The sequence below is a fragment of the Eimeria tenella genome, genomic scaffold (assembly GCF_000499545.2).
Source record: "Eimeria tenella Houghton genomic scaffold, Eth_scaff42, whole genome shotgun sequence".
NCBI lineage: Eukaryota > Apicomplexa > Conoidasida > Eucoccidiorida > Eimeriidae > Eimeria > Eimeria tenella.
In genome coordinates, this window is record NW_013543356.1 from 69539 (window position 1) to 94915 (window position 25377).

General features: G+C 51.3%; 5 protein-coding genes across 5 annotated transcripts; 3 read left to right on the plus strand and 2 right to left on the minus strand.

Annotated features, from left to right (window-relative positions):
• Positions 1 to 2073: 2073 nt before the first annotated feature.
• ETH_00002795 (cytochrome c oxidase subunit II, putative) lies at positions 2074 to 2706 on the minus strand (the record flags this gene model as incomplete). The annotated part of the gene is made up of 1 exon (XM_013376915.1): positions 2074 to 2706. The coding sequence occupies one exon, from the start codon at positions 2704 to 2706 to the stop codon at positions 2074 to 2076; it is 633 nt and encodes a 210-aa protein (XP_013232369.1).
• A 684-nt stretch (positions 2707 to 3390) lies between these two features.
• ETH_00002800 (nuclear movement domain-containing protein, putative) lies at positions 3391 to 4919 on the plus strand (the record flags this gene model as incomplete). Its single annotated transcript, XM_013376916.1, has 2 exons — positions 3391 to 4428; positions 4692 to 4919. The coding sequence occupies 2 exons, from the start codon at positions 3391 to 3393 to the stop codon at positions 4917 to 4919; spliced, it is 1266 nt and encodes a 421-aa protein (XP_013232370.1).
• Positions 4920 to 5127: 208 nt separating this feature from the next.
• Positions 5128 to 8576, minus strand: ETH_00002805 (N-acetylglucosaminylphosphatidylinositol deacetylase, putative; the record flags this gene model as incomplete). Its single annotated transcript, XM_013376917.1, has 7 exons — positions 5128 to 5395; positions 6323 to 6385; positions 6571 to 6609; positions 6833 to 7162; positions 7266 to 7333; positions 7436 to 7626; positions 7871 to 8576. The coding sequence occupies 7 exons, from the start codon at positions 8574 to 8576 to the stop codon at positions 5128 to 5130; spliced, it is 1665 nt and encodes a 554-aa protein (XP_013232371.1).
• A 5701-nt stretch (positions 8577 to 14277) lies between these two features.
• On the plus strand, positions 14278 to 16812 carry ETH_00002810 (uncharacterized protein; the record flags this gene model as incomplete). The annotated part of the gene is made up of 6 exons (XM_013376918.1): positions 14278 to 14641; positions 15161 to 15380; positions 15717 to 15786; positions 15998 to 16056; positions 16447 to 16521; positions 16734 to 16812. 6 exons carry the CDS (start codon positions 14278 to 14280, stop codon positions 16810 to 16812), a joined length of 867 nt encoding a protein of 288 aa, XP_013232372.1.
• A 2053-nt stretch (positions 16813 to 18865) lies between these two features.
• ETH_00002815 (60S ribosomal protein L10, putative) lies at positions 18866 to 20328 on the plus strand (the record flags this gene model as incomplete). The annotated part of the gene is made up of 4 exons (XM_013376919.1): positions 18866 to 19087; positions 19498 to 19594; positions 19749 to 19852; positions 20083 to 20328. The coding sequence occupies 4 exons, from the start codon at positions 18866 to 18868 to the stop codon at positions 20326 to 20328; spliced, it is 669 nt and encodes a 222-aa protein (XP_013232373.1).
• Between the last annotated feature and the right edge of the window lie 5049 nt (positions 20329 to 25377).

Here is a 25377-nt window from a genome sequence, read left to right on the forward strand (position 1 = left end):
TTCAGCCCTCAAAAAGTTCAAGCCGACAAATAGAGCTGCCCGCCCTTTTGGAGGCAGCAACACACAAAACACTTTATAGTGAGATTATGTAGCACTGTGCGCTGAGGCTGTACTCATGTTTTGCGGGCTCAGGATTGTTTGCATAATTTACAAAGTCTATACGTTGGCTGCAAGTTTATTTGAAGCGCATTGGGCTCTCAAGCTGCAGAACGGCATGTGTGCGCTTCTTGTCCTCTCTCTGTATTAATTGTCGTTCTACTTTGATGCTTGTGTTTCTCTCACCATTTTCATCCTCCTGGCCTTCATTTTTCTGTATCCTCCCGCTTTTGCCTTTCTGTCTTTGCAGCTCTCTTTGTTTGTCTTGCATCTTTGCTGGCCTCTTTGCCTTTCGTTTCCTGCCACATCTTTGGTGCTTTTGGATCACTTGTCGGCTTCTTTCCGTGCACCTTGTCTTTGCTTCCGGAACATTGCGCCGGTGGGAAGCCAGCAGCTAGTCCTACTTCTAGAGCATTTGAATGGCTGCACAGCTCCTACACCTAAAAATAGGTTAATTGCGCTGACAGTGGAAGGTAATGGCCCTTGCCACACGCTTCTCGTCTACCCCTCTGCCTATCTGCTAGTTAAACTGCCGCAGATGCTACTGAAAATTATGAAGTGTACCTGAGGGTATACGGGCTGTGCGGAGCTTCATACACTGTACACAGAACTGATGCACGGTAATCTGAGAATGAACAACAAATGCATAGGCCCCTTCCTCCTTGTTTCATTGCTTCTGAACATTGCTTCTTTTTCTGTTGTCTGTTCCTTCGGACGACAACAGGAGTCAACACCGGGAACTTTCGCTTTCTGCAATGCTAGTGTTGCTCTCCTAACCTAACCTGCTCATAGAAACGTGCGTTTGTGACTAATACCGGGATGAAAATCCGCATTCGTCCATACGCACCAGTGAGCAACTGGATACAAAGCACGAATATGTGGAAGTCAGAAGGCTCAGATGCACATACGTGCATTTCCGTGGAATCAACGGTTTACGATGGCCCTTGTCTTTCAGTTGTTTGGATCCCGTTTCTCGTTGTTGACCTACTCCGCTCACTGCAGAGGCAGCTTCCTGTCGTGCACTTCCCTAGCTAGGAGCATAGGGTGACAATTTAGATTCCTCTCGTCTTCCTGATTGTCTGATGCGTATTTTAGCGTTGTTTTCCGCAAAATTATGCTGTCCACAAATGCGGCGTGACCACGTTAGCGACCCCGGAACCAGCAAGCGCTGTTGCTCCTGCAGTGCAACACGCTGCACTTTGAAGTGCCTAAGATGCTGCTGTTAGGCAAGGCTCTTCTTTGCAGCCTCTAATTTCTATGTTCGGGCAAACGAGGTGCAACCTTCCACCTAAAACCCTAAACCCTAGGCTCCAAACCCCAAGATCTGAAGGCAGGACCCTGAACTCCCGTCAGTCTGGCAAAAAAAAGCCTGCATCGAGCACGTTTGCAATTGAAGGTAAAAACGAGTTATTGAACACGTACTTGTGCAAATAAAACTAGCACAAAGTCGTTTGCGAGGAAAGAAACATCAGCAATCGCCCTAATTATTATTCATTAAACACAACCAACGCCGCCTCTCCCTCCACCAAAGGTCGAGACACAACGGCTACAATCCTGCAGCAGCAGCTGCTGCTACAGAAACTGCAACTGCTGCTGTTGCTGCTGATGATCTGCAGCTTCCTAGCCCAAAGGCCGCTGAAACTGATGTTCTCTAGTCCTAACCTCGGTTTCACCCCCGACGCAATTCTTATGAAATGTATGAAGACTTTACTTTTTATGCGCAAACAAGGCCTGCTGCAGTTACACAAACCAGCGACTGTCTGCAGCAGAGCCGCGATCACACACACAAGTAGTGCTGCTGCGGCCGTTGTTGTTGTTGCTGCAGCTGCTGCTCCCCATTCCCTACACCACGTTTGTGTGGCAGCCGCCTTATCCCTGACTCTTTGAGTAAAGGCCCACTTGCGGATTCAGTTGGCGCTAAGTTCACGGTTTCCGTGCAACTGCTACCGTTGCTGCTGCTGCTGCTGCTGCTGCTGCTTACTCCTTGTACCATTTTCTCGCGTGGGCTGCGTACGTCTCAGGGCTGACGGCCTCCACCACAATGGGCATGAAGCCGTGGAGAGCCCCACAGAGCTCGCTGCACTGCCCGTAGAAGACCCCCTCCCTCTGAATGAAAGTGTTCACCTTCTGGAGGCGCCCCGGGATGGCATCCGCCTTAATGCCCAGCGCCGGCACTGCCCAAGAGTGGATCACGTCTGTGGCTGTCACCAGAAAGCGAATGTGAGTGCGGGTCGGCAGCGTCAGCCGGCGGTCGACCTCCAAGTTGCGCAGCATCCCCGGTAGCAGATCTTCGTCGGAAACCATGTTGCTTTGGAAAGTGTAGTAAGTGGGAATCAGATCGGGGTTTTCCAGGTACTTGGCGGGGGTGGGATAGTCCGCGGCGGACACGTTCTGCATGGCTGGAGCTGATTTGGCCGCAGCAGCAGCATCCGTGATCGGGCGCACTACTTCCGGCTCTGCTGCTGCTGCAGCAGCTGCAGCGGGAGCAGCGGAAACCTCCGCGCTGCGGCATAACGCAGGACTCGCTCCGCCTTGAGTCAGAGACGGCAGCAGGAGGCCGCTGCGGTCATCCTTGGAGCCGGAAAACCAGCAACGCATGCGCTCCAGCATTTTCAATAGGGTCCGCTGTTCCTGCTGCTGCTGCTGCTGCTAAGCCTGCTGCTGCTACTGCAGCTGAAATAGCTTCAACAAAAGAGGCGAAGTAGCTCGATGCGAGCTGTACACACTCACAGAAGAAGCACCCACTGCAGCCTTAGCTGCTGCTGCTGCCGTTGCTCCAATCGCCAGCAGGCCAGGCGCCTTGTCAGTCAAAGACCTATCCGAATATTACTTCGTTAAGTACGATGGGAAACGTGACTTTGATCTGCTCTGAGTCTGCTGCTGGATGTCTGCTGCTGCTGCCCAGTCGCTGCTGCGACCAGTTGGGGCCCACGGCGGCGGCCACTACTGAAATGGGTCCTGCGCTGCTGCTGCATGCACTCATCTCTTTGCCTTCTTCACTACCCGTGTGCATAAGACGGTATATTTCTATTGTTTCAGAACAGTTCAACGAAAGCAGCAACGCAGCTGCAGCAGCAGACGCACTGGCACGGCTCGGCAGCTGCTTTGGCGTGTCTATTCCGCCATCTGTGTACCTTTCTCACAAGAGTTGACAGGATAATTCCACCAGAGGAAAGCCAGGAAGCATCAGCTGTCGCAGCAGCAACGCTAGCAGCAGCAGCAACACCAGCAGCAGCTGCAGAAGGCGGTGCGGCTGTGCGGCTGCAGCAGCACTCGTTGCTGCTGGTTCGGAAAATGGTGGACTACAGCAAATGGGACAAGCTGGAAGTGGACAGCAGTGATGAAGAGACGCCAGGTGCAACGTGTGCTCCGCGCAAGCATGCGCTGCCCGGCAAGAGCAGCAGCAGCAGCAGCAGCAGCAGCAGCAGGGGGATCGATTACAGCAAGTGGGACCACATCGGCGACGACGAGGAGGAGGAAACTCCGGCCCCCCGAGTGAGGCGGCTCACAAAGGATGAAGCTGTGACAATTGGCCCTGAGGGTTTGAACATCCATCCGAAGAATGAAGAAGCAGCGCAGCAGCAGCAGCAGCTGCAGCAGTGGATGGAGGAGGAGCAGCAGCAAGAGATGGGCGAGATGGGCATGTCCTTCGAAGACGCCCACGAGTGGCCTCGGTGCGGCCCCGTGCAGGCTGCAGAGTTGCCCGCAGCAGCAGCAGCAGCAGCGGACGCAGCAGCAGCAGCAGCAGGCCTCCCCGCCGTCGTGTCCACGGGACTCGGAAAGTCCGAAATGCAAAAACTTGTCCGAAATGGAGGAGTTAGCGAAAATAAGTACTTCTGGAGACAAACAGCAAATGAAGTTGTGTTGTCTTTGGCGCTGCCGCTCGGCGTCCGGGGCCGGGACCTGCGCGTACACCTCACGGAACACACTCTCAAGATCTGCTGCGCGAGCACCCCCTTGCTGCCTCCCGCCAGCAGCAGCAGCGACGCAAGCAGCAGCCGTAGCAGCAGCAGCAGCAAGGAACACGTGCTGCTGGAGGGAAGCTTCCCCCACCCCGTAGAGCCCGACGAGGACTCGTGGCTGTGGGAGGTGACGGAGAGGCGCATAAACTGGAAGCACCTTAAGGAAATAGCGACGCAGCAGCAGCGGTCGAAAGAAAGCAGCAGCAGCAGCAGCAACAACAACAGCAGCAGCAGCAGCAGCAGCAACAGCGAGAGCATTACAGAGCTGCCACAGGAGACGCTGCCGCCAGCGCTCTTTTTCGTTGATCTGCATCTCAGGAAAAAGAAGATCCTTCCTTCTGCTGATCTCTGGTGGTCTTGCATACTAAAGGTAACGAGTGGATGTGCTGCTGCTGCTGCTGTTGCTGCTGCTGCTGCGTAGCTGCATGCTAAGCACCACTGACGTTGGATTTGCTGCATCCGCGTGCTATTCCTGCGGCTTATTTCCGTGGTGTTGGTGCTGCTGCTGCAGCTCGTGCTACTCTGCTAGCTTTCGTGTCCTTGCTGCAGTGGCTGCTGCAACTGCTGGCTTTGCTGCTCATTCGTACCACGCCGTGCTGCTGCTGCTGCTGCTGCTGCTGTGCCTGTTTACAGGGAGAAGTTGGCATCGACGTGTCGCAGTTGGCTGACCGCCGACACAGCGAGAAGACTCAAAGCTTCAAAGAGGCGTGGGATGCAGCACATGCAGCTTTTAAGGAGAGGATCAAGCAGCAAGGCAGCAACCCGGTGACTCTTTTGACTGCTGATGGAAACGCTGCTGCTGCTACTGCTGCTGCTGGGCATAAAGACAGCAACAGCACTGACGTGCAAACCCAGAAATGAAATAGCAGTGCCGCCTGCAAAGGGCAGCATGAATTCAGAGCAGCAGCACAGGCACCGCCTGCTGCAGCTGCAGCAGCACCTGCAGCAGCTGCAGCAGCTGCAGCAGGAGCAGCATCCTAGCCGTACCGCTGCCAGTATCGCAGTGGGTAAGGATGCAGAACGCTGACCTTCGTTTCGTTCAACATAAGAGCTGCAGCGGCTGCTGCCGCTACAGGGCCGGCTGCAACTGCACCAGTTGCTGCCGCTGCTGTTGCTGCTGCTGGTTCTCTAGCACCAGCAACTGCGCCGTGTCGCCATACAGGCAGCCTTTGGTGCCGGGAAGGCTCCGAGTGACCGTCAAATGGAATATAGAAAGAAAAGGAGCCACAGCAGTTACTGAGGAAGCAGCAGCGAGAGCAGCAGCAGCAGGAGAAAAGGATGCAATGGCATGTCCTTGATATGGCTGCTTCAGCTGCCCGCCTTTGCATGTATCTGAGCTAGAGGCACTAAGTAGTTTGGTGCTAATGTTTCATTTGCTGTTGCAGTAGCTGACACAGAAATGTAAAAGCTTGCTGCAGATAAGCGCAGAATTCCACAGACTGAGTGAAATGGGCAGCAGCAGCAGCAGCAGCAGTAGCAGCAGCAGCAAGAGCTGTCAACCAGCCACGCGCAGTGCTTTAACAGCGAGTAGCATTTGTTCAAACAGCAAACAAAATGAGCCCAACAGTCTGCCTGCGCTGGTTGAGGGGCGTGCTGCAGCTGTTGCAGCTGCAGCAGCAGCTGCTGCAGCCGTGAGCCCCACAGTCTGCCTGCGCTAGCTGAGGGGCATGTTGCAGCTGTTGCTGTTGCAGCAGCAGCGGCAGCAGCAGCTGCTGGCACCGCTGTTGGGCCTACGCGGCCGGATACAGCTAAGGGCAGCAGCGGCCTGCTGCTGCTGCTCCAACGCCAGCCTCAACTTGTGACGAACAGCGACTTCCGCCTCAGTCGATAGGGGCATAGACGTTTGTGTACGAGTAACTGCAGCAGCAGCAGCAGCAGCAAAAGCAGCAGCAGCAGCAGCGCAGGGGATGCAGCCACAGCCAATGCAGGAAAGCCGACCCCAAAAGCCGACGTCCACTGACGCAGCACTAGCAGCAGCAGCAGCTAAGCTCAAACCTGCAAATGAATTATTATTTTAATTTGCATCTTTTAAACATGCTTATTGCGTTTTCTACTAAGTCCTGGGATCAAGCTAAGATCTGGGCTTTCGTGTAGGGGTAACTGCAACAGTGGCTGCACTGCAGCAGCACGTCACTGCAGCAGCGAAACAGGGTGGCGCTGCTGCAGTGCTGCGCTGCCGCTGCGCTGCTGCTGCGCTGCTGCTGGGCTGCTGCTGCGCTGCTGCTGCGCTGCTGCTGCAGTGACTCATGGACTGCTTTGTTTACCTGGAGAAGAGAACGAAAAGCCAACGGAACCAAACAAGCTGGGAAGAATGACACAGCATCCCCCTGCACTCAAACCCCCCACAAGACTTGCAGCTCCACTTGCATCTGCTGCTGCTGCTGCTGCTGCTAGCGCTGACAGTACGTGGCTCCCACGTACAGCTTCAGCGGCAGCTGCAGCAGCAGCAGCACAGGATACGGCAGCAGCGGCAGGTGAAGCAGCAGCAAAGGCGACCGGTGCTGCAGCCGACCTGACGGAAGCTCTTGGAGTGACACATGCTGCAACGTCTCTGATCACAGAAGCACACAGCAGCTTGCTTCCAACTTAGTAGCAGCAGCAAGGCAGCAGCAGCAAGAAGCCAGCAGGCAGCAAATCTTGCAGCAGCGCCACAAGAGGTGCAAATGACTGCTCCAGCGGCAGATAGGGGACCTGAAGCAGCTGCAGCAACACTCGCAGCAGCAGCAGCAGCAACACTCGCAGCAGCAGCAGCAGCAGCAGCACAAGCGACGCACACGCCCTTGTTGTTAGCGTCAATAGTTGCTGGTATGAGATTGAGAACACCCGAGTACTTGCGAAGCAGACCATAGCTTTGCAGGGAGAAGATGAACACTGAAGGCAGCAGCTGCATGTCTTGCATTTGCTGCTGCTCCCGCTGCTGCTGCTCATCCTCGGCCTCCTGCTGCCGGCTTTTTCTCTGCGTTCCAGCTTCCGAATCTGCTTGCGCTTCATCCTTTCTCAGTTGCAGCTGCTGCTGCTGCTGCTGCTTGTGCTCCTGCTTCCGCTGCTGTTGGTGCTGCTTCTGCTGCTCCTTGCATGTTTCAAGGATCTCTGCGTTGTAGAGCCTGAGAAAGATAAAGACAAATGGATTTCTTTCAGCTGCTGCTTCTGCTGCCACTCGTGGTCCTGTTCGTGCTGCAGTTCGCGTTGCAGCTGCTGCTGTCCTACCGAAGTCCCTCGTAGACGCTGCAATGATTGGGGTGTCTAGACACCCCGAGTTCATCAAAGGAGAAAATCTGCAATGAAGCATCCAGAAACAACTAGAATGAATAAATTGGTAAAAATAGAAAGCAAAATTAACAAAAAAGTTGAATTGGGAAAGCAAAAGGCACACTCACAACTTGAATTTGTTTTCTCTTCTCCACAAATGACTTCACGGCAGCACAAACTGCCTTGCTGTCCCATTTCGTCCAGCCATCTTTCATTTCCTTTTCATCCAAACAAACAAAGTTCTCCTTTGGGACACAGAAGGCAGCAGCTGCTGCTGCCAGTTCCGCAGACCTCACTGAGCCAAGCCCCTCGTAGTCGCCTGCAGCAGCAGCAGCAGCAGGTGCAGCAAGTTGCAGCAGCAGAGCGCTGCAGTCAAGGTGCAGCAGCTGGCTGTCAAACTCGCAGACACTGAACACCCGAAACAGCAGCAGCAGCCCAACTAACGACCAAAAACTGCAGCAGCAGCAGCAGCAGGTGCCCAACTACAGACCAAATAGTGCAGCAGCAGCAGCAGCAGCAATGCAGGGCGTAGGCGACGCGCAGGGTTTGGAGTGTCTGCTGACCCGTGGACAGACACAGCACGAAAACTTCAAATCTTTCTTTGCTGGAAGCAAAGAGAGAAATAGAAGGAGCGAAGAACATGGACTCATCATCAGGATGAGCTGTGACAAACAAGACGCCAATTCTGTCTTCTTCCTCATCGCAGCAGCAGCACTCGCTGTCCTCCCCGTGTGGGTGCTGCTGCTGCTGCTGCTGCTCGAGCTGCTCGCGTTGCTGCGCGTTTCGGTCCTGCAGCTGCTGCTGCTGCTCGGGCAGCGGCTGCTGCTGCAGCAGCAGCTGCTGCTGCTGCCTGCGCTGCTGCCGCACCAGCGCAGCAACGAACCGCTCGAGCCTGCAGTTGTGCGCCAAGTGCGCGTTGTACAAAATGCTGCCAATGCATCCGCAAAAGAAAATGCTGCAGCAAAACAGCAAAAACCAGTCGCTGCTGCCAGCCCCTGCAAGTGCTGCTCGCAGAGCCTGTCTGCCTTCAGCAGAGAGCAGCCGCGGGAGGTACTGCAGCAAAGTGACGGAGACAGCAGCGCCTACAGCCCCCAGGGCCACGCCGTAGTTGTGGCTGCTGCTGCTGCGGCTGCTGCTGCTGCGGCTGCTGTTGCTGCTGCTGCTGCTGTTGCTCGCGTCCGGGACGGCAGGAGAAGTGTCGGCAGTGGGCGCAGTCGCCAAATCCTCAGCAGCTGCTCGCTTCGAGCTCTCTGCAGCAGCAGATGCCATTATCAGGTGCAAACAAATCCGAGTTGCTGCGCGCTGGCGCTGCTGCTGCTGCAGTTGCTGCTCGCCGCAGCCGAAGAAGTCGCAGCAAACCCACTACACAGTTCACCCACCTGCTGCTCCCCTGTGGGCAAAAACAACAACTAAATGAAAACAAAAAGAATTGCGGAGAAACGAGACAACTGAAACGCAACAAAACAACTCCCAAAGAAGCAGTACTGACACCGGTGACCTTGCATGCAGCAACGCGGCGCAGCTGCTGCTGCTGCGACTCCCACACAGATCTTCTTGCAGATGTACATCTAGAAAGAAGTACCCTTTGCGTAATATGTCTATATAAACTGCACTTTTCACAATAATGATGCTGGGATGGCAGCTTATCCTGCTGTGATTGCTGCTGCTTTAGTGTAGAGTACAGCCACGCTAGCACGAACTCAGCCAATTTGCAGTTAGTCTTTTCTGAAGTTTTGATCACGAAGAATATCACTTGATGCAACTCACAGCGCCGCCGGAGACAACAGCAGCTCCTGCAGCCTTTCTGCGCAGCTTCCCTGCAGACACTTAGGATGGGCGCAACAGCAGGAACAGCAGCAGCAGAAACACCAGCACCAGCAACAGCAACTGCACTGGAACCAGCAGCGTCTACTGCAGCTCCTCATGGCACTTTGCTCCTTCTAACGACAGTCGTACTGGGAGGCCAAATCAAGACTCTCTGCTGCTCCCCAAGTAGATGCTGCACATCATCACTTGAATGCCGGCTGAATGCAGATTTTTGTTGCCTTTATTTGGCAATTGGCACCACTTATCTCATTATTTACTGTTTTACATTTCTTGTGTCCTTTGGTCACTGTTTCTGCGGCAGTCCCTGTGATACTTTGGTGTGGACTGTAGATCCTTGCCAGTCGCTGGTGTTCTGCGGCTGCTTCTTGTGACTTGATTATAACTTTTTGTGTTCGTCCTTTTCTGGTGTTCACCCCGCTGTGCAACCGTCGGGGTGTTCGTACACCTGACAATGCGCTAAAGAGTGCACAACTGAAGTGACACACACACAAATGACGCTAAGACCAGATGTAAAGACATGCAAGTACAGCAGATGTCTTACGGAAAGGTAGAAACATGCCAAGACAAAAAAAAGAGTAGATATAAAAAAACGAGAAACATGGGAAGGGACACACAATAGTAGATATCCATAAAAAATAACGGCGGCGAAGGCTCTTACACAAACACAGCAAACGCACGAGCTTGCTCAGTCTAACGACAACCCTAAGCTCGTAGTGAACTCAACACAAAGAATGAGAGGCGTCTAAACACACAAAAGCAGAGAAACATTTATCTTGTTTGAAACTAGTTAGCTAGCAATAAATGGTGAGGAATGGCAAGGATTAGCTTCAGCACCAGCCAGACGGACCCACCGAGGCAGAAATATGCACACAAACTCTTTAAGGAAACAGCAGCAAAGACAAAAAACAGAAGGCAGCTGCCAAGGCTAACGGTGCTGTTGCAGCTGGGCTGATGCTGTTTTGCGCAGCAGCCGACCCCTGGGAAACTGCTACCACTTTTCTGCAGCAACACGACCCATCGAAATGTAATGTTCGCCGCATAGGTACTTATTCTGCTGCTGCTCAATGCTGCTGCTGCTCCCGTTCTCATTGGTCTCGATGCCGCTGCTGTGCCGCTGCCGAAACCCATTGCTGCGGCTGCTTTCATGGGGCAGACCGTGGGAGTGAAACAACTGCCGGTTTGCGTGTAGGGGCCCTTGCAGCACATCTGCAGAGAGAGCAGCGAGCTGTTGTTGGAAAAGCTGCAGCGGATACAACGGCGGGCAAAGTCATCCTTAGGGGCTCTTTAAAAGACTTTCATTTGGCAGAAAATCGTGTCAGGAATAATGCATCTGACAGACAGATCTGCACGCGCTGCGGAAACTGCGGTGGCAGCAGCTGCTGCACCGGTGGGAAGCTTCCTGGTTGCAACAGCAACCGGGACATCCACACTGTGCTCCACCAAGCCGCTGCAGCAGCTGCTCCAGCCGCAAATGCTTTTGCCCTTTGCGGCGACGCTGCTAATTCTGATGCTTCCGTGGTGGAAAAAACCACAGCAAAGACGAACAATCCGCTATTCGCTGCTGAATGTGAGGCGAATACTGGTTTCGGCGGTTGGACTCCCAGCAGCAGCTGCAGTGGCAGTTATGGCGGGGAATACAGTTGGACTTGCAGCAAGAGCTGCACCAGAGGTTATGACAACCTTAAACGGAATAATGTTTCCCACACTGGTGTTGGAGACGGGAAAAGCATCAGGAATTCAAGAGAAAATCGTTTGCACTGCATGAGAGGCCCGCTTTCTTCGGTAGTGGGCTCACATGTTGCTGCTTTTGCCACTGGAGCGTCTGCAGCTGGCGGGACCCCCGCCGAATCTGTTGCTCTTTCCAATCCGCAAAACCACAAGGTGCAGAATCCACTACTTCCGTCAGAAGCAGCAGCAGCTACTGCTACTGCAGCTTCAGAATACCATGCAGCCAGGTGCTTCGTCGGTTTCCCCAGCGCGGCAGCGGCAACTTCGAGCGTGCTGTCCGGCGCATCAGAAGAAATGCAGCAGCAGCAAGTTTTCAAGTTGAGTAGAGCAAGGCCTGGTCCTCGCGAACGCCAGGGTGAGCTGTTGCAGAAAATGAGCACGTGCTTTCACGGACAAGTGCAGCAACCTAAAGGAGTCCCAGAAAAGAGTCAACTATTTCGACGGCTTGGAGGAACTTGCCTGCGGGTTGTTGATTGCAACAGTTGCAGCCACCACAGCAGCAACAGTTGCAGCAACTACAGCAGCTACAACAGTGTTAACAGCAAGCGTATCAAACCTAGCGGGAACGTCATTCACATCAAGAGAGGCAGCAGCAGAACCTGGAAGCAATATCCCTTATCTCAACGAGCCAACATTGCTGCGGTAACTACAGCACCCGCTGCAGCTGTCCGTCAGTCCATGTGCGAAGAAAAGTTCGCTCCAGGAGCATTCGGGAGGCGTCAAAGCCAGCCCAGTGCGCAGGCGAAGTGTCCTAACACCAGCACTCTTCACTGTAGTTCTATCAGTGCTTCAGCTGCCAGTACCTGCAGCACCTGCAGTGACATCACTTGCAGCAACAGCAAGAACAACAGCAGCAACGAGCGCAGCGTCAGTTTACCTGCAGCGACATCACTTGCAGCAACAGCAAGAACAACAGCAGCAGCAACCACAGCGCCAGTCATCAAGCCCACTGCCGGCAGGACGAGCGGAAGTGGAATAACACCCAGTTCGTGCAAGCGACAGCTGCAGCAGCAACAGCATCAGTCTCAACCGCAGCTGCAGCTCCACAAGCCTCGGGACGCTTCTTTGCCCGTAAACGCAAGTGAGATACTCCGCAACAACACTTGCAGCAGAAGCAGCACGAGACGCAGAGGCGACCAGTGCAGAGGCGATCTACGGCAAATACAGGTATCGTCATGCAGCAGCAAGATGGCGCAAGGACAACAAAGGTTTAACCACTGCAGTAGCAGCACCAGCACCCAGCTCGTTTTCACCAGAGTCAGCGATAAGAAAAGCACACAGAACAATAACTCTGGCACCCTAAGGAATCGGAACCGCAGGGAAATGCCACGGAAACAGGGCTACAGAGACTGCATGATCAGCAACTGATAGGGATTGAACTGAACAGAGAAACTTCAGCATTCGGAGAAGCGGAAACTCAGTAATAGGATATTTCTGTTGCTGACTGCCATTCTGTCAGCCTGCTGCTGCTACTAAGCCTACGTGCGAGCTTTTCCCTTTGACGGGCCTGCTGAACCTAGTGGTTTCACTGCAGCCTTCACCAATGTGCAAGCTGACTTCATTCTGTCAATTTCATTTTGCGGGTTGGCGCCAGATGAAGTAGCAGCAGAAATATAAAGAACAAATGCAACAATAGAAGCAGCGCAAGCTTGTTGTATTTATCCAAAATTAATTTCGTTTACGTTTCATGCATCTGCTTCTCCCATGTCTAAAATGCCCTTCTTTGCCAACTTCCATCTTTTGTATGCTCATCTCCATTCATTTCTGTCTTCTGCTCTATCCCTGTAGATTCGCAGTTTCATTTGGCTCTTTTCCTTTTTGGTAGCAGCCTTTCGCGTGCCCACTCGTCTATGTCTATGTTGTTGAGGCGTGTTCCGGTACTTCTCTTTACCTTCATATTTCATTGCCTCAATTTGTTTTTCAATGGATGCACTACATTGTGGCATTCGACAGATCAAGTAGCACATTTTACTTGTTTTCCTTGTTCTGCTTACGCCTTTTGTGGCTTTTCAACCTTCAGCCGTTAGGCATAGGCTCGTTTTTGTCTGCATGCTTTCCGTACCTCGTACTTCTGCCGTCTGTGCCTCGAAGTTTGCATCTCTGTGGAGCTCTCCGCTTCACAAATAGATCGAGTTTTTCAACTCAAGAAGCCATGCTTTGAACTCTACGACATAGGGTGACGGCTGATTTGCAGTACAGTGGCTCATGGCCTGACGTGTCCCTGTATATACTGATCCTTGGGTATCGCTGCCTTTTGGATTTCAAAACTACGATAATTGTGCAACAAGAGAGAGATAGCTCTTGCCTTTGTAACATTATATAGCTTGTTCCCTAAGAACCGTTACCGCCTAGTCTATATTGACGTTCCTTCAAGGCCTGCCATATAACGTGCTCTCGCTGGTGTAGTTGTTTGTAGCCACGAGTGCTGCTGCTGCAACGAGAGCATGGAACTAAGCAAAATGGCAAGTAAAGATGAACAAGAATGTTGAAGCAGCAAGCCAAACACGACTAAATTGAGAAATGGAAGGCACAAGCCCTCACATCACGCTACTGAACTCCATGTTCACACTTGCAAAACAAAGCATTGGTGGCGGTGATCAGGCAAAATAGACCTCGAAACACGAGGCACGAAGGTATCTGAGGTTCTTTAGAGCCCAGGCGCTCTTCTCAACCAACCAGCCTCTAGCCAACCTACGACACGATGGGAGAAGGCAGAACCGCATACAGCAGTACTGAAGGACGTAACGTAGCAGCGGAACGGGAAGTATGACTGTCATTATGCAGAGCCAACCACAGGAATCTAGTGGAGGGTCCCAAACATTCTGTGCGCTTTCTCAAAAACTAACAGCTATAGCGAACGTTTCAGTGTAGCCTGGCGAACACCGCCACAGTGTTGGTGACTTGATTTATTACTTAGTCCCCACCTATATCACAGATCTGTACCCGGCAATGCATTAAAAATAGGATTATATTACTTGAGAGAGCCGAATTTCCTCGAGACAAACCCAATCGCTTCAAGGCACATAATGCGCAGGCTCATCCAGCCCCAAGAGCTGCCTCATTTAAACCGGGCTTGAAGAGCCCGACTGTTCTTCCGTAACGGTACGGCATAACCCTAATATTACTCCTTTTTTATAGTATTGTAGTGGTGTTGATTTCATTCTAAAGCCTCACTGTGGCGCTGAAGGCGACGGAGGGGAACAGCTACCAAAAATTGTCCTCCTGCCGGTGCTGGCGAAGACCAAGCACAGCTTGTCGCTCTAGGAGCTGTGGTGACAACAGCTGAATCAGAAGCAGCAACAGCTGCAGCCGCAACATCAGCAGCAGCGGCAGCAGGAGCAGCGACGCAGCCAGCAGCAGCAGCAGCAAGTGAAATCTCCCCGTTTGTCTATTGGGAGAGCTACCTGTTCCTCTGATGCCGGCGTCGAGCGACCTCTCCAACGGAGGGCACTCTCCAGGAGGCTCTCAGGCGTTGGTCCATGTCAATGGAGCTTCTCAGGAGCCGTCCAACTCTGCTTCTTCCGCTCCGGAGTTTTACCTCACAGAGCGTCTGCCTCACGCCATGGCATTAGATGCACTCCCGTATGTAGATCCTTTGCCTGCTGAACAGCAGCAAGAGGTGCAGCAACTGCTGCAGCAAGAGATGGCTCTGATTGCCCAGGAGGCGGGCGGTCCAGACAACCTCCCTGACTACCTGAGTGATCTTCCCCTTCCCAAGACCGCCATCCTGGATGACGCGGAGACGATGTTGGGAAAAGAGATGGCAAGAAAGGCAAGAGGTGAGGCTATCATTGCCAATGGCGGGGGGATCAGTTGCAGTGTGCCTGCTTGTAGCATGTACTGTGCTAACCTAGGAAAGTAACGATTTCGTACATTGATCACAAGGTGCAGTAAACTGAATATCGGTTTCTTACACTGAATATCATTTCCTTCCCTCATTACCATCCTTATGGAAGAATGAGAATCATCTCCATTCCCTCTTCCTGCTTCACATTCAGAATGAACCCCGCAGATTCTCCAGTTTTTTACGGCAGTTCCTTCGTTCATCTGCCTGTGTGGCTTTACTTCCTTCCGTTTATGTGCTTGTCTGTTTCTCTTTCCGTCCATTTACCAACTCATTTTTTTAATCTGCCATGCCTCTTTAGTAAGCGCGATATGCTCCCCTCTTCGCATTTGTGTGCCGGTTCCTGCATGCGCATCTCTCCACTTCTGTCTGCCTCTTTAACTCTCGACCGCATTTTGTCTTTCAGAATATCCGTCTTGTTGGGGATTGCGTTGTGGGATTGTGTCTTGTTCAGGTGAACCCATCCCCGAGCTGGACCTGAGCAAGTACACGAGCTTCACCGTGCCCACTGGACAGAAGGCTTCCGATGTAAAGCTTTGGGAGAAGGCAGTTGTGAACTGCCAGCAGCTGCTGCAGCACACAGCAACTGCCCACATCAACCTAGAGTTAATGAATGCCCATGCCGCCGCATCCTGGCAAAGGCACCTCAAGAACCTCACGCAAACTAAAGACAGGTTAGCCGACCGATGTTCTCTTCCGTGGCTGTCTTCAAACTGGTTTTTGTGTTCGAATCTCTTCAAGTTGTATTTCGCTGTGGTACACACACCCCTCGTCTGTAGTTAAGCTTCCTGGGCAGCAAGTGGTCATTCTGTGTTTGCTTTTGGGGGTTTGCCTCCGCCTCCTCACTTTCCTGTTCCCCGTCATTTTCTCGTCGGTGCGTTTGTTGTGTTGTGTTACTTGTCGTTTCATTTCCTGTATTGGTATTTGTGTCCTCGTCTGTACTCACCTCTCTTCAAACTCTTTGTGGCTTACGTCTTGCCTCTCTGTTCATCTTGTCCGCAACTCTTCAGGCTGGCTGCCGCAACGAAACGCCGCGCCGAAGAAGAAAACACAATTTGCAAGACACGCAAATTGCAGCAGGTAGGAGGGACCGCCTTTCTTGTGTTGTTTTGTACTGTCTGCACCGCCGCTTCTCGTGTTTGTTGCGGTTCTGTCCGTTGTTACTTGTCTTGGATGTTATTCTGTTTCTTCTGTATGCCTTTTTCCTCTTTTCTCTGTATCATTTTTTCTTATTTCTGTCATTGTCCCCCATTTTCGTTATTTGGGGATCTCGTTGTTGTGTATTCTGCAGGTGGAGGCTGCCGGAACGTTAAAGCAGCTCGACCAGACGGCTCAGCAGTACAAAAACAAGTGCGCACGTGTGGTGCATTAACAGTCAACAGCAGCAGTTTCAACAACAGCAGCAGAAAGAACCACGAGAGTATATGAATTTTCGGGCTTCATGAAGCGCGCATCTCTGCCCTCCCCTTCAGTCTTTGAGAGTCTGGTGCCTTGGTGCCTTGTAGTCTCTTGTGTCTTCACGACTCACTCTCCCTCTTATCTATCTCTTTGCGTCGGGCAAAAAGTTCTCCTCTTCAACCTGTTCTCACCTTTGCATTAGCTTGACGCTTTCCCAGTCTCTTCTGACCATTGATGGCCTCCTTCCCCTTGTTGTGTCTCAGGGTGCCTGCCATTTCTATTTAGTGGGTAATTTGTTCAATATTGCTGCGCATTTTCAATTTCTTGTTTCGGTTTTCACAGCAATGCCTCCATCATAGCAGCTCTGGGCCCGCTGACGGCAGAAGTTCAGGATTTGAAGGCCAAGTGCAGGATCAGGTGCGTCTCCCTGCATTTCCTTTCTTTGGAGCTTCTTTCACACTTTATATCTCTTACAGTCTCTTCTATTGCTTCTTTGTCTCGCATTCCCGTGTTGGCGCGCTCTTTCTCGCCTTCAGCGCTGTTTGCATGCATCAAAACTGAGCTGGTACTTCTGTGTCTCATCTGGACCCATAGCTGCATTTCATTGCTGTTTCTTTGCCTGTTTGCAGAGGCATCTTGCCGGAGTACGCAGAGGAGGACGAGCTTGACTTGGAGGCTTGGCAGGAAGCTGCAAACGTCGAGTCGTAGCCAAGTTTTGTTTTCTGTTAACATGCATGCTTAACGATCTTGACAGCTAGCTAATCAGGTGGCTAGCTAGTAAGGTTGACCAGCCCGTACGGGCACGTGTGCTGATGCCTAGTGATTGACGGCATGCGAGGGAAGCGGAAATTTTTCGAGACTCTATTCAAATACGTGACCCCTAATTGTAAATCAAAAGAAGGCAGGAGATGTCCTTTCCTTAGATTTGAATTAGCTTAGTCATAAGGCCACTTGCTCAGAGCTGTGAGTTGCTAACGCTATTGTGCCGTTATTTTTGCGGTGTTGCTGCTTCTATGCCTGCTTGTCTGGGTCTGGCCTAAAATTTTGTGTTTTGTGATTACGAAGCCTCAATGCTGTGTTGATGAGGGAGTCTACTGTTTGCAGTTTCAAGCTTTCTAGGACGACGAAACACCTAAGAGCACAAGCCGTGGCTCTACGGCTCCTATGATGCTCTGTGGCGCATGCGCTACAGAAGTAGCTAAATGGTATGTAGCGGAAACAGCCGTATTTTAGGGAAGGTCCCAGGAAATAGATGATACAGCTTGGATCCATTGCAGGTATATCTCATTTTGCGGGACACGGTGAGACCGGCCGCCTGGAAGCAGTAGTGCAACGTCGGGCAAACAATTCCCCTGGCGCGCCACCTGATATTCAACGCAGCTTCCGCTTCTACTCAGGAATTTCCGCAGCTCGTGTTGCACCAGCTTCAGGTTTTCGTTGTGCCCAGTAGCTTGGGCTAAAGAGACAATTGATGTGTTCAAAGAAAGGTCGCGAGTCAAAGAGGGGTCACCACCCAGAGAGGGGTCACCACCTCAAGGACCAGGTACAGGGGCCTGGAAGCGCTGTTCTGTGGTTCACACTACCGATCAGCTTAGTTCAAATTCCGAAGCCATGCTGACAAGGCTAGTTGGCTTGTGGGTGCATTGCGGCACAATCCAGCTGACTTTCCGAGGACACGATGCCCTATGGACTCCTCCTCTCTTCACCGTTGCTTGTCATGCAGAGAGCTGCAGGACTTGCTGGGGAGTAGCACACTTTTAGAAGTGGAATTGGACGAACCGCAGGCCAGCTATATCGCAGAAAATTACCAAAACATGCCAGGCAAAGTCACACGGGAATCATCCAGCAGAAATGGCCCCAAATTAGCAGACTTTGCGAGATATTTGAGGCGAGCCTGTAAGCTAGGACTGCGACCTCTGTTGCGACAATCTTAGCTGCCGATCTAGGCAGCAAATGGCGCTGAGTGTCGGGACCACAATAATACGAGCCTACGGGTTGCCCCGTCTCCTGTGATAGGTAGTCTTGCGCCTACTGAGAATACAACGAAATACCCGAAGAACCCTCATCAAATTTTAGCTGGTACATTAAAGGCCCAAGCCTCCATGAACTGTAACCGTAGGCTAGTGACACAATGAAGTCCCAACCCGAAACTCCCCAGGAGAAAAAGCTGAAAATTGGGGACGAGCATCTGTACCTAGCACAACAGGAATATCAGGTGGAATTTGTAAAATTTATTTATGGTGGAGAGTTCGCTTCTACCAGAAACTAATCAAACCTGTGCCAGTATCTCTCTGACGCAGCACCCAACGCTCTGGGTCCCAGTCTTTGGGGTGCGCCTCAGCATTTCTGCCCAATACGAGCATGTAGTCCTACAACACTCTATCTAAATGTTGCTTTATGATCGCATGATGAATGTATAATTTCACCACTACGGGCGTTCAGCAGTACGCCCCACAGCACTAGCTGCAACGGAGGTTGCCGCAGCCCCTGGGGCTGCCAGGCATCAGCCGCTGCCATTTCGTGAGGGGTAGCCTATAAGAATCGGCGAGCGGAGGAACTTTTGTGTAGCAGAAGAGATGCTCGGAAGAGCAAATTGCAGTTGCTTAATCCTGTAGCACCTGCAGTCTCTGCTCAGTGCCTGCTTACTCCTTCCCCCACACCTACATCCCGCGTCCTTGTCTCTTTGCACTGTTGCCTCTGTGTCTGTGCAATTCTGCAACAGCTCTCCAGTTTCCTTGGTTCATTTGTATAAATTTTCAAGATGGGTCGCCGTCCGGCTCGCTGCTACCGCTACTGCAAGAACAAGCCCTACCCGAAGTCGCGCTTCTGTCGCGGTGTGCCCGATGCGAAGCTGCGCATTTACGACGTGGGCAGGAAGAAAGCAGATGTGGAAGAATTCCCCGGAGTTGTCCACTTGGTCTCAGATGAATATGAACAAATATCATCTGAGGCTCTCGAGGCCGCTCGCGTCTGCGCCAACAAGGCAAGCGACCCTGAGCTGACCCGGACCCTGTTAATTACATTCTCAACAGGACAGCTCTCTCCATAATCATAGTTCTTTCTTTACTTTTTCGCATTAATTGGGAAAAGAAGAGAGCCAATAGTCACATCCGGCTTGGCATGCCCATGAGCTGACTTGGAAGACAGTTCCATATCACCGCAGAAGAGTGGCCAGCTGAACAACATGGATGTTCTTCTTTTGAACAGACCATAAGCAGCAGCGTTTCAGCTCATAGACTCGTTGCTAATCCACGTATCTAGTGTGAGACCTACTATGAGGCGTGGACTGTGGCATCATCTGGCGATTAGTGGGATTATTCATCTCATCGAGGTGCTGGGAGGGAGTCCTTTTTATTTTCTGACGTTTTGTCTGGCTTTCTGGATGTTTTGCAGTACATGATCAAGCACTGCGGCAAGGACAACTTCCACCTGCGCATGCGTGTCCACCCCTTCCACGTTCTTCGGATCAACAAAATGCTTTCATGCGCCGGTACGCGGAAGCAGGGGGGAAATTTGTAGTCCATTTACTTGAATTTGTTGGCTCGAGAGTGTGACTCTCTTCACGCAAGATGTTTCGTGGCATGATAAGAGGCGTTTGTCTTTATTTTGGGTACTTCTGAGTTGTTCTGGACGTATTCTTCCAGGGGCTGATAGGCTGCAAACCGGGATGAGAGGAGCTTTCGGGAAGCCCACGGGTTTGGTTGCGCGTGTCAACATTGGGCAGATTCTTATGTCAATTAGGACCAAGGTAGGTAGCAGTTTCACCCGTCTACTCTTGTTTCCTGCTTTCGTCCTAGCCGCCCACGAGACTCGTTTTGGAAATTCATCCAGCTAGCTGACACCCTAGTTTTCGAAAACTTCCTAATGTTGCAGTTTTTGTTCTTTGCGTATGAAGAACTTTTTTAATTTGAAAATGCATCGGCTGGCCTTGTCATAACGTTGTTGCATTGCAAAATGCTTTGTGTCGTTTCGCCGCAGGAGTCGAGCGTGAACATCGCCGCCCTAGCTCTGCGCCGTGCCGCCTTCAAGTTCCCCGGCCGCCAGAAAGTGTTCACCTCGAACAAGTGGGGCTTCACGCCTTTCACGCGCGAGGAGTACAAGAAGTGGCAAGCAGAGGGACGCATTGTCTCTGACGGAGTCTGCGCAAAGTGGCTGGCAAAGAAAGGCCCGCTAGCCGATACATTCCCGCTCGCAAAGGACATTCAGCTCCCAGTTGAGAACTAATTCTGTCTGGGTAACCCCTGACACCCGTGCCCCAGAGAAGCAAGAACTAGTTAAAACGTGCTGGGCAGCGGCAATTGCGTTTATCCCGTGGCCGCGCTCTCCAGACTACAGCATTTGAAAGGGAACATCTTTCCATCCTGGGGCAAAAGGAACGTAGTGGAGGGTTTGCGAATAAGAGTGGGTCTTGAGTTGAGTTGATTAGCTGCGAACACACAGGATAGGCGTAGAATAGGGCTTTGTAAGCCAGTTTTCCTTCAGAAACTGGCTGGGTGGCAGACGAGACGTCTTGCTAGCTCGTGGTTGGATCATAGTCTCCTGAATTCGCTGCTGTTTAGCAGTCAGTGGCATTCAGCATAGAGGCGTAGTTTTTCCGGATATCTCGGTGTGTCATAGGGGGATGGAGTCCCAGGATGGGGGTGTACGGCGGCGTGCACCGGTCGGCAGCGTTCTGCTTAGTTTGCAGTGGTTTTCTGTTATTATAGTGGAATATGCAGAAATCTGAGAAGGGTTTGCTGCTAAGGATGTCGTCTGTTCAGCACTCTGAGACAGTCGGCAGTCCCGTATGTCCATGTCGACTGGGGCACGAACAGTGTGGCCCTTGGGGGACTGCACAGGACTGTACATCATTAACCTTTTGTTTTAGCACATTTTTAGGGTAGGTGGTTACTGGCTCATTTGTCAATGAGTGCAGGTGTTTGTGGATGTGACGCATGGAGGTGGCGAGCTGCAACCGCCAAGTTTCTAGGTGGGGAATGCTCTTAGCTGCTTACGGGACTTCCGTGACTCCGGCAGCCTTTAATTAATGCAGAAAAAAAATTTGACACCAAGAGGGTGTTCACAGCAAAATGGACTTGCTTTGCTGAGTAGTACGGAGAGTAAACAGCAGACAGAGCGAGTGGTCTGGGCGTGCGCAGGAACGGACGGTGGCTGAAATGCACGCCGTTGGCACTCTATTGCTGTTATTAACACTAAATGTCCTTTTCAAATTGTCCTGCAGACATTGGCTTTAAAATCATTTCTTCGTGTCTTGTGGGGTGCTGAAGTGACTTCCAAAGGTCACATAACAATTCCCTCCTTGGGGCACCTCGTTTGAACCGCTGCTGACTCTGCCACATATGTTTGTTGCCCTTATTTTAAGTTGCAAATCATATTTATATCTACAAAATAAATTCAAAGAATGCATGTCTGCTTCGTTTCCCAAAACTGTGAATTAGAGCTAGCGCATTCCCCCTAGCGACATGTTCGGCCAAACATAGCTGCTCCGTTGTAACTTAAGAGTTTTTGGGGACGAAGCACTGGATGGCCAGCCCCTAGCATATCGGAAACGAATGATAACCATAAGAGAGTTGGCAGGAAGCAACAAAACTGAATTTTTTGGAGGGCAATGGCGACTATGATGGAGAGCCGGTGAGTGACCCTAGGATAACTGGACAAGAAAGCGCGAATGAAACAAACTGTATCGGGCTTTAAAATGTCAATACGGCAGCAAACTTGTTATTATCTTTGTTTTCTGGTGATTTTAGTGGTTTTGCCTTCTGTTTCAAGGCTTTTCAGCGCAACACTCCAATTGCCGCGTTATCTTTCCTGTTCGATTTTGCCTCTGTGCTTTTTGTCGCACTCTTGCTTGCTGTTCTGTAATTAGACACTTCGTCTGCTTGGTCCTGTCACCACGTAATGCGCAAGCCGTGCCTTGTGAAACTAGCTATGTGCTCATATCTGTTACTTTCGCTTACCACAGAGCCGGCATTCTGGAGGAACTGATAGGGGAGGGACCTGAACACGAAAAGGTGGCTGTAACAGCCGCCTGCTCAAAGGCCCGTGATCAATTCCCTCATGCAGCGGGAACAGCAGCGTTTGCTGCAGGTAAATTAATTTACAGCAGGAAGACATGGAGAGAATCACTCAAGAAAGCCATATCTAAATTCTAGAGCTTGCAACTGTCTGCATCGCGACCCCTGGGTTGAAGACTCGCGTAGGGAACACTGGAAGGAAACTTTTTGCATGCCTAAAAGCTAAAGAATGAAGCCTTTTCAACTTGTAAAGCACCTCGATTACCCACCCAGGCTTCTCTAGTAATGTCCCTTGGTTTGGGTGAACATGCAGCGAATGGAGATTGGCCCTTCACTCGTTGGATTGCTTTAGAGGTTCTGAAACAAAAGTCCCGTGGTACCGGTAAGTTACGGATCCTCCAAGTATTTACATTTTGTTTACAATAGGAGGGGCAGAATAATGGCCATTTTTAAGGGTTTCTTTGCACTTTGTAAGTGCGTTCATGCAGCGTTCCAAGCGCGGATTTGTTTATTTGCGCTGACATTACAGTGTCGAATTAATTCAAAAGCGAAGAATAAATGTTTTGTTCATTCTCTTGATGTGCTTTTTTTCTTTGCTCTGTTTTTTACATGGCTCGGCTGCATCGGCTTCCGAATCTTCTCCAGCACATAAGCCTAGCCCTCTCATTGTGGGCATCACGGGGCCTCAAGGATGTGGCAAGACGACACTCTGTGCTGCCTTAGTGGTTAGGCCAGTCAAGTCAATCGTTGCTGCTATTCATCAGTAGTAGTGTTGATAGCAGCAGCAGCAGTTACACCGTCAGCGGCAGCACTTATATTGGTCACAGTCTTCATACCTTTTCTTCTTCTTGATCATGCTTTACTCTGTCCGCCTGTTCTCTCTGTCTCCTAGCAATCACTTTGGCTTCTGTGTGACATTCTTGTCTGCAAACTTGTATTTTCCCAAGCTGTGTTGCCTGTTTCTTGAGCTTTGAATATCGACGCTGTAATTGTTTGCAGGCGGGTCTGCGCACCTTGGGTGTTAAGGCCGCTGCGGCCTCAATGGATGATTTCTACTTGCCAACTAAGCTACTGCCCCCTGTGATATTTACGGATGCCACTAGCTCCAGACCAAGGGTCCTCCCGCGGCGGGGGCCCCCAGGGACACACGATGTTTCCCTCTGTGTGGACGTGCTAGAGCGCATTAAGGAAAGAAACCCGTACATCTTTGTTGCCGCTGCGGCTGGATTAAAAAGAAACGGCCTCTGTGTGCTTGCAGGTAGGAAAGAGACGTTTACACACTTCATGCTTAGGGCCTTCTGCAGATAGTGTTGTGAATTCTTTGTAGGAAAATCCTCCTTCCAAAATATGACAAAAGCAAAATGCATGGCGCCGGTGACAGGACGGAAGCAGCGGTGCTTCTAGATGCAACTGATCTTGATGTTTTCCTGTTGGAAGGATGGATGCTGGGTCAGTCTCAGTCTCCCACGGCGCCCGCCCTTGTTTTCCTTGGTGCATAGTGGGAGGCAGTAGTAACATGATAAAGTTCGTGGCGCTGGTTATTCTGTAGCTCCTGGTGCTGCTGCTGCTCCATGAAAACGTCAAACTGTACTTTCTATAGGCATTGGTGGTGGAGTTTGCCTTACTTGCCTTCCTATTGGCGCAGAGTTAGTGGAAGCTCAACACTAACTTGCGTGCATGCATCCCAGCGCCTCCACGGTTGTTGATGCGTAGAGAAGTATAAGAGAAGTATAAGCATGTGTCTGTACTTTGAACACATTTACTAATAGGCCTTGAAGCGTAATCAGTGCCTTAAAAGCTTGCGGTTTATCACTAATTGTTATTGCCACTCTCTCATTCTGTATTGCGTTGCCACGGGCCGAGTGAAAGCTTGTACATTCCAAATTTGCGTGTGTGTATAGGGTTTCGTCGATTGGATCCGCAAGAGCTGACAGCGACGGCGTACAACTTGCCCGAGCAAGAACAAGCAGAGCTGCGTACAATTAACGAGTTCGTCTGGCGCTGCTGCTGTCAAGGCTTCTACGTGCGCTGCTGCTGCCAGAACTTCTGGCCAGCGTATAAGAAGCGCTTTAACTTTGGAAAATGACTTACAAAAAAGAGACTCACTGGTTGAAAACGTCCAGTCGGAAGAGAGTGCGCCAACACGAAAGTTGTCCTTAGCGTTTTGTGATTGCAGGGCACTGAAAGATTATGAACGCCTCTACTCATTTGTTGATCTTTGGCTCGTCCTAAAGGCAAGCAATGGCAGTGCAGCCAACAGTCAGATGATCACGACAACACTTACAGTCATTGTACAGTTTTGCGTGTCACCCCAAAGAACTGCCCTCAGCTTCATTGTATCTTTTGCATCAGGTGGAAACAGCGAATTGGGTCTACAATTGGAGGAGGCAGCAAGAAGAGTAGGCAAGCCTTGCAGACGCTTAAGCTAAACCTGGAACAATGGGCAGTTGAGCCTCTCAAACTGCATGGCCAACTGAAATATACAAAGAATGCCTTTTACTGCCAACTGCTTCAGGGACACACGGAGGAACACTGGATCCGGGCTTACTGCTGACGAGGTTGATGGTTTTGTTAACAGGTGAGCCTTTCATGCTGCGCATTTGCAGGGCGTGCACCCGTCTGCTTCACTCTCACGTTTTCTTCTGTGTGTAATGTAATTTGTATACGTCAACGTCTTTTCAATTCTGGGCAAAAGCTGCACTTCATACGTAGACTGACAGCCATGCGAAGCTACTATGTATCTATTGCCAAGGTATATGAGACCACGGCGCATGTGTTCCTCACACTGGAAATGCGCCCTCGTCATGTGCAAGCCCTGCTATAACCTTGTTCCATTCTTGTGTTGTTGCGCAAGCTCCATTGGCTACCGTGGCATGCTTGGTGAAGCATGACGGTTTTTTGAAGTTAGAACTTCATTGCATGTGCTTGTTGAAATTTCATGAACCTCCACAGGTTGCAAGAGACGAATGCTTTGCCATTCTGTCTGTGGCTGCATAGGTTTATGCCACTTTACGCGGTTTACCTTCCCGGGCTTTACGCAAATCCACCTCTTTCAGGGAAGGATCCTGGGGGCCGCTCTTGTCTTCTAGTTGAAGTCACAGAGAAGCGAACCATCAAAAGCGCCGCTTTCCTCTGAAGGCTTCTTTCTTCACCTCCATCCTCTCAATGCCTGACCCTTTGCGCAGCTGTTCCATCTCTCTGCGTGCCTGCCCAGCTACACCGCAGCCACGTACACTTGTGTGTGTGGTTTGGTCTGCTC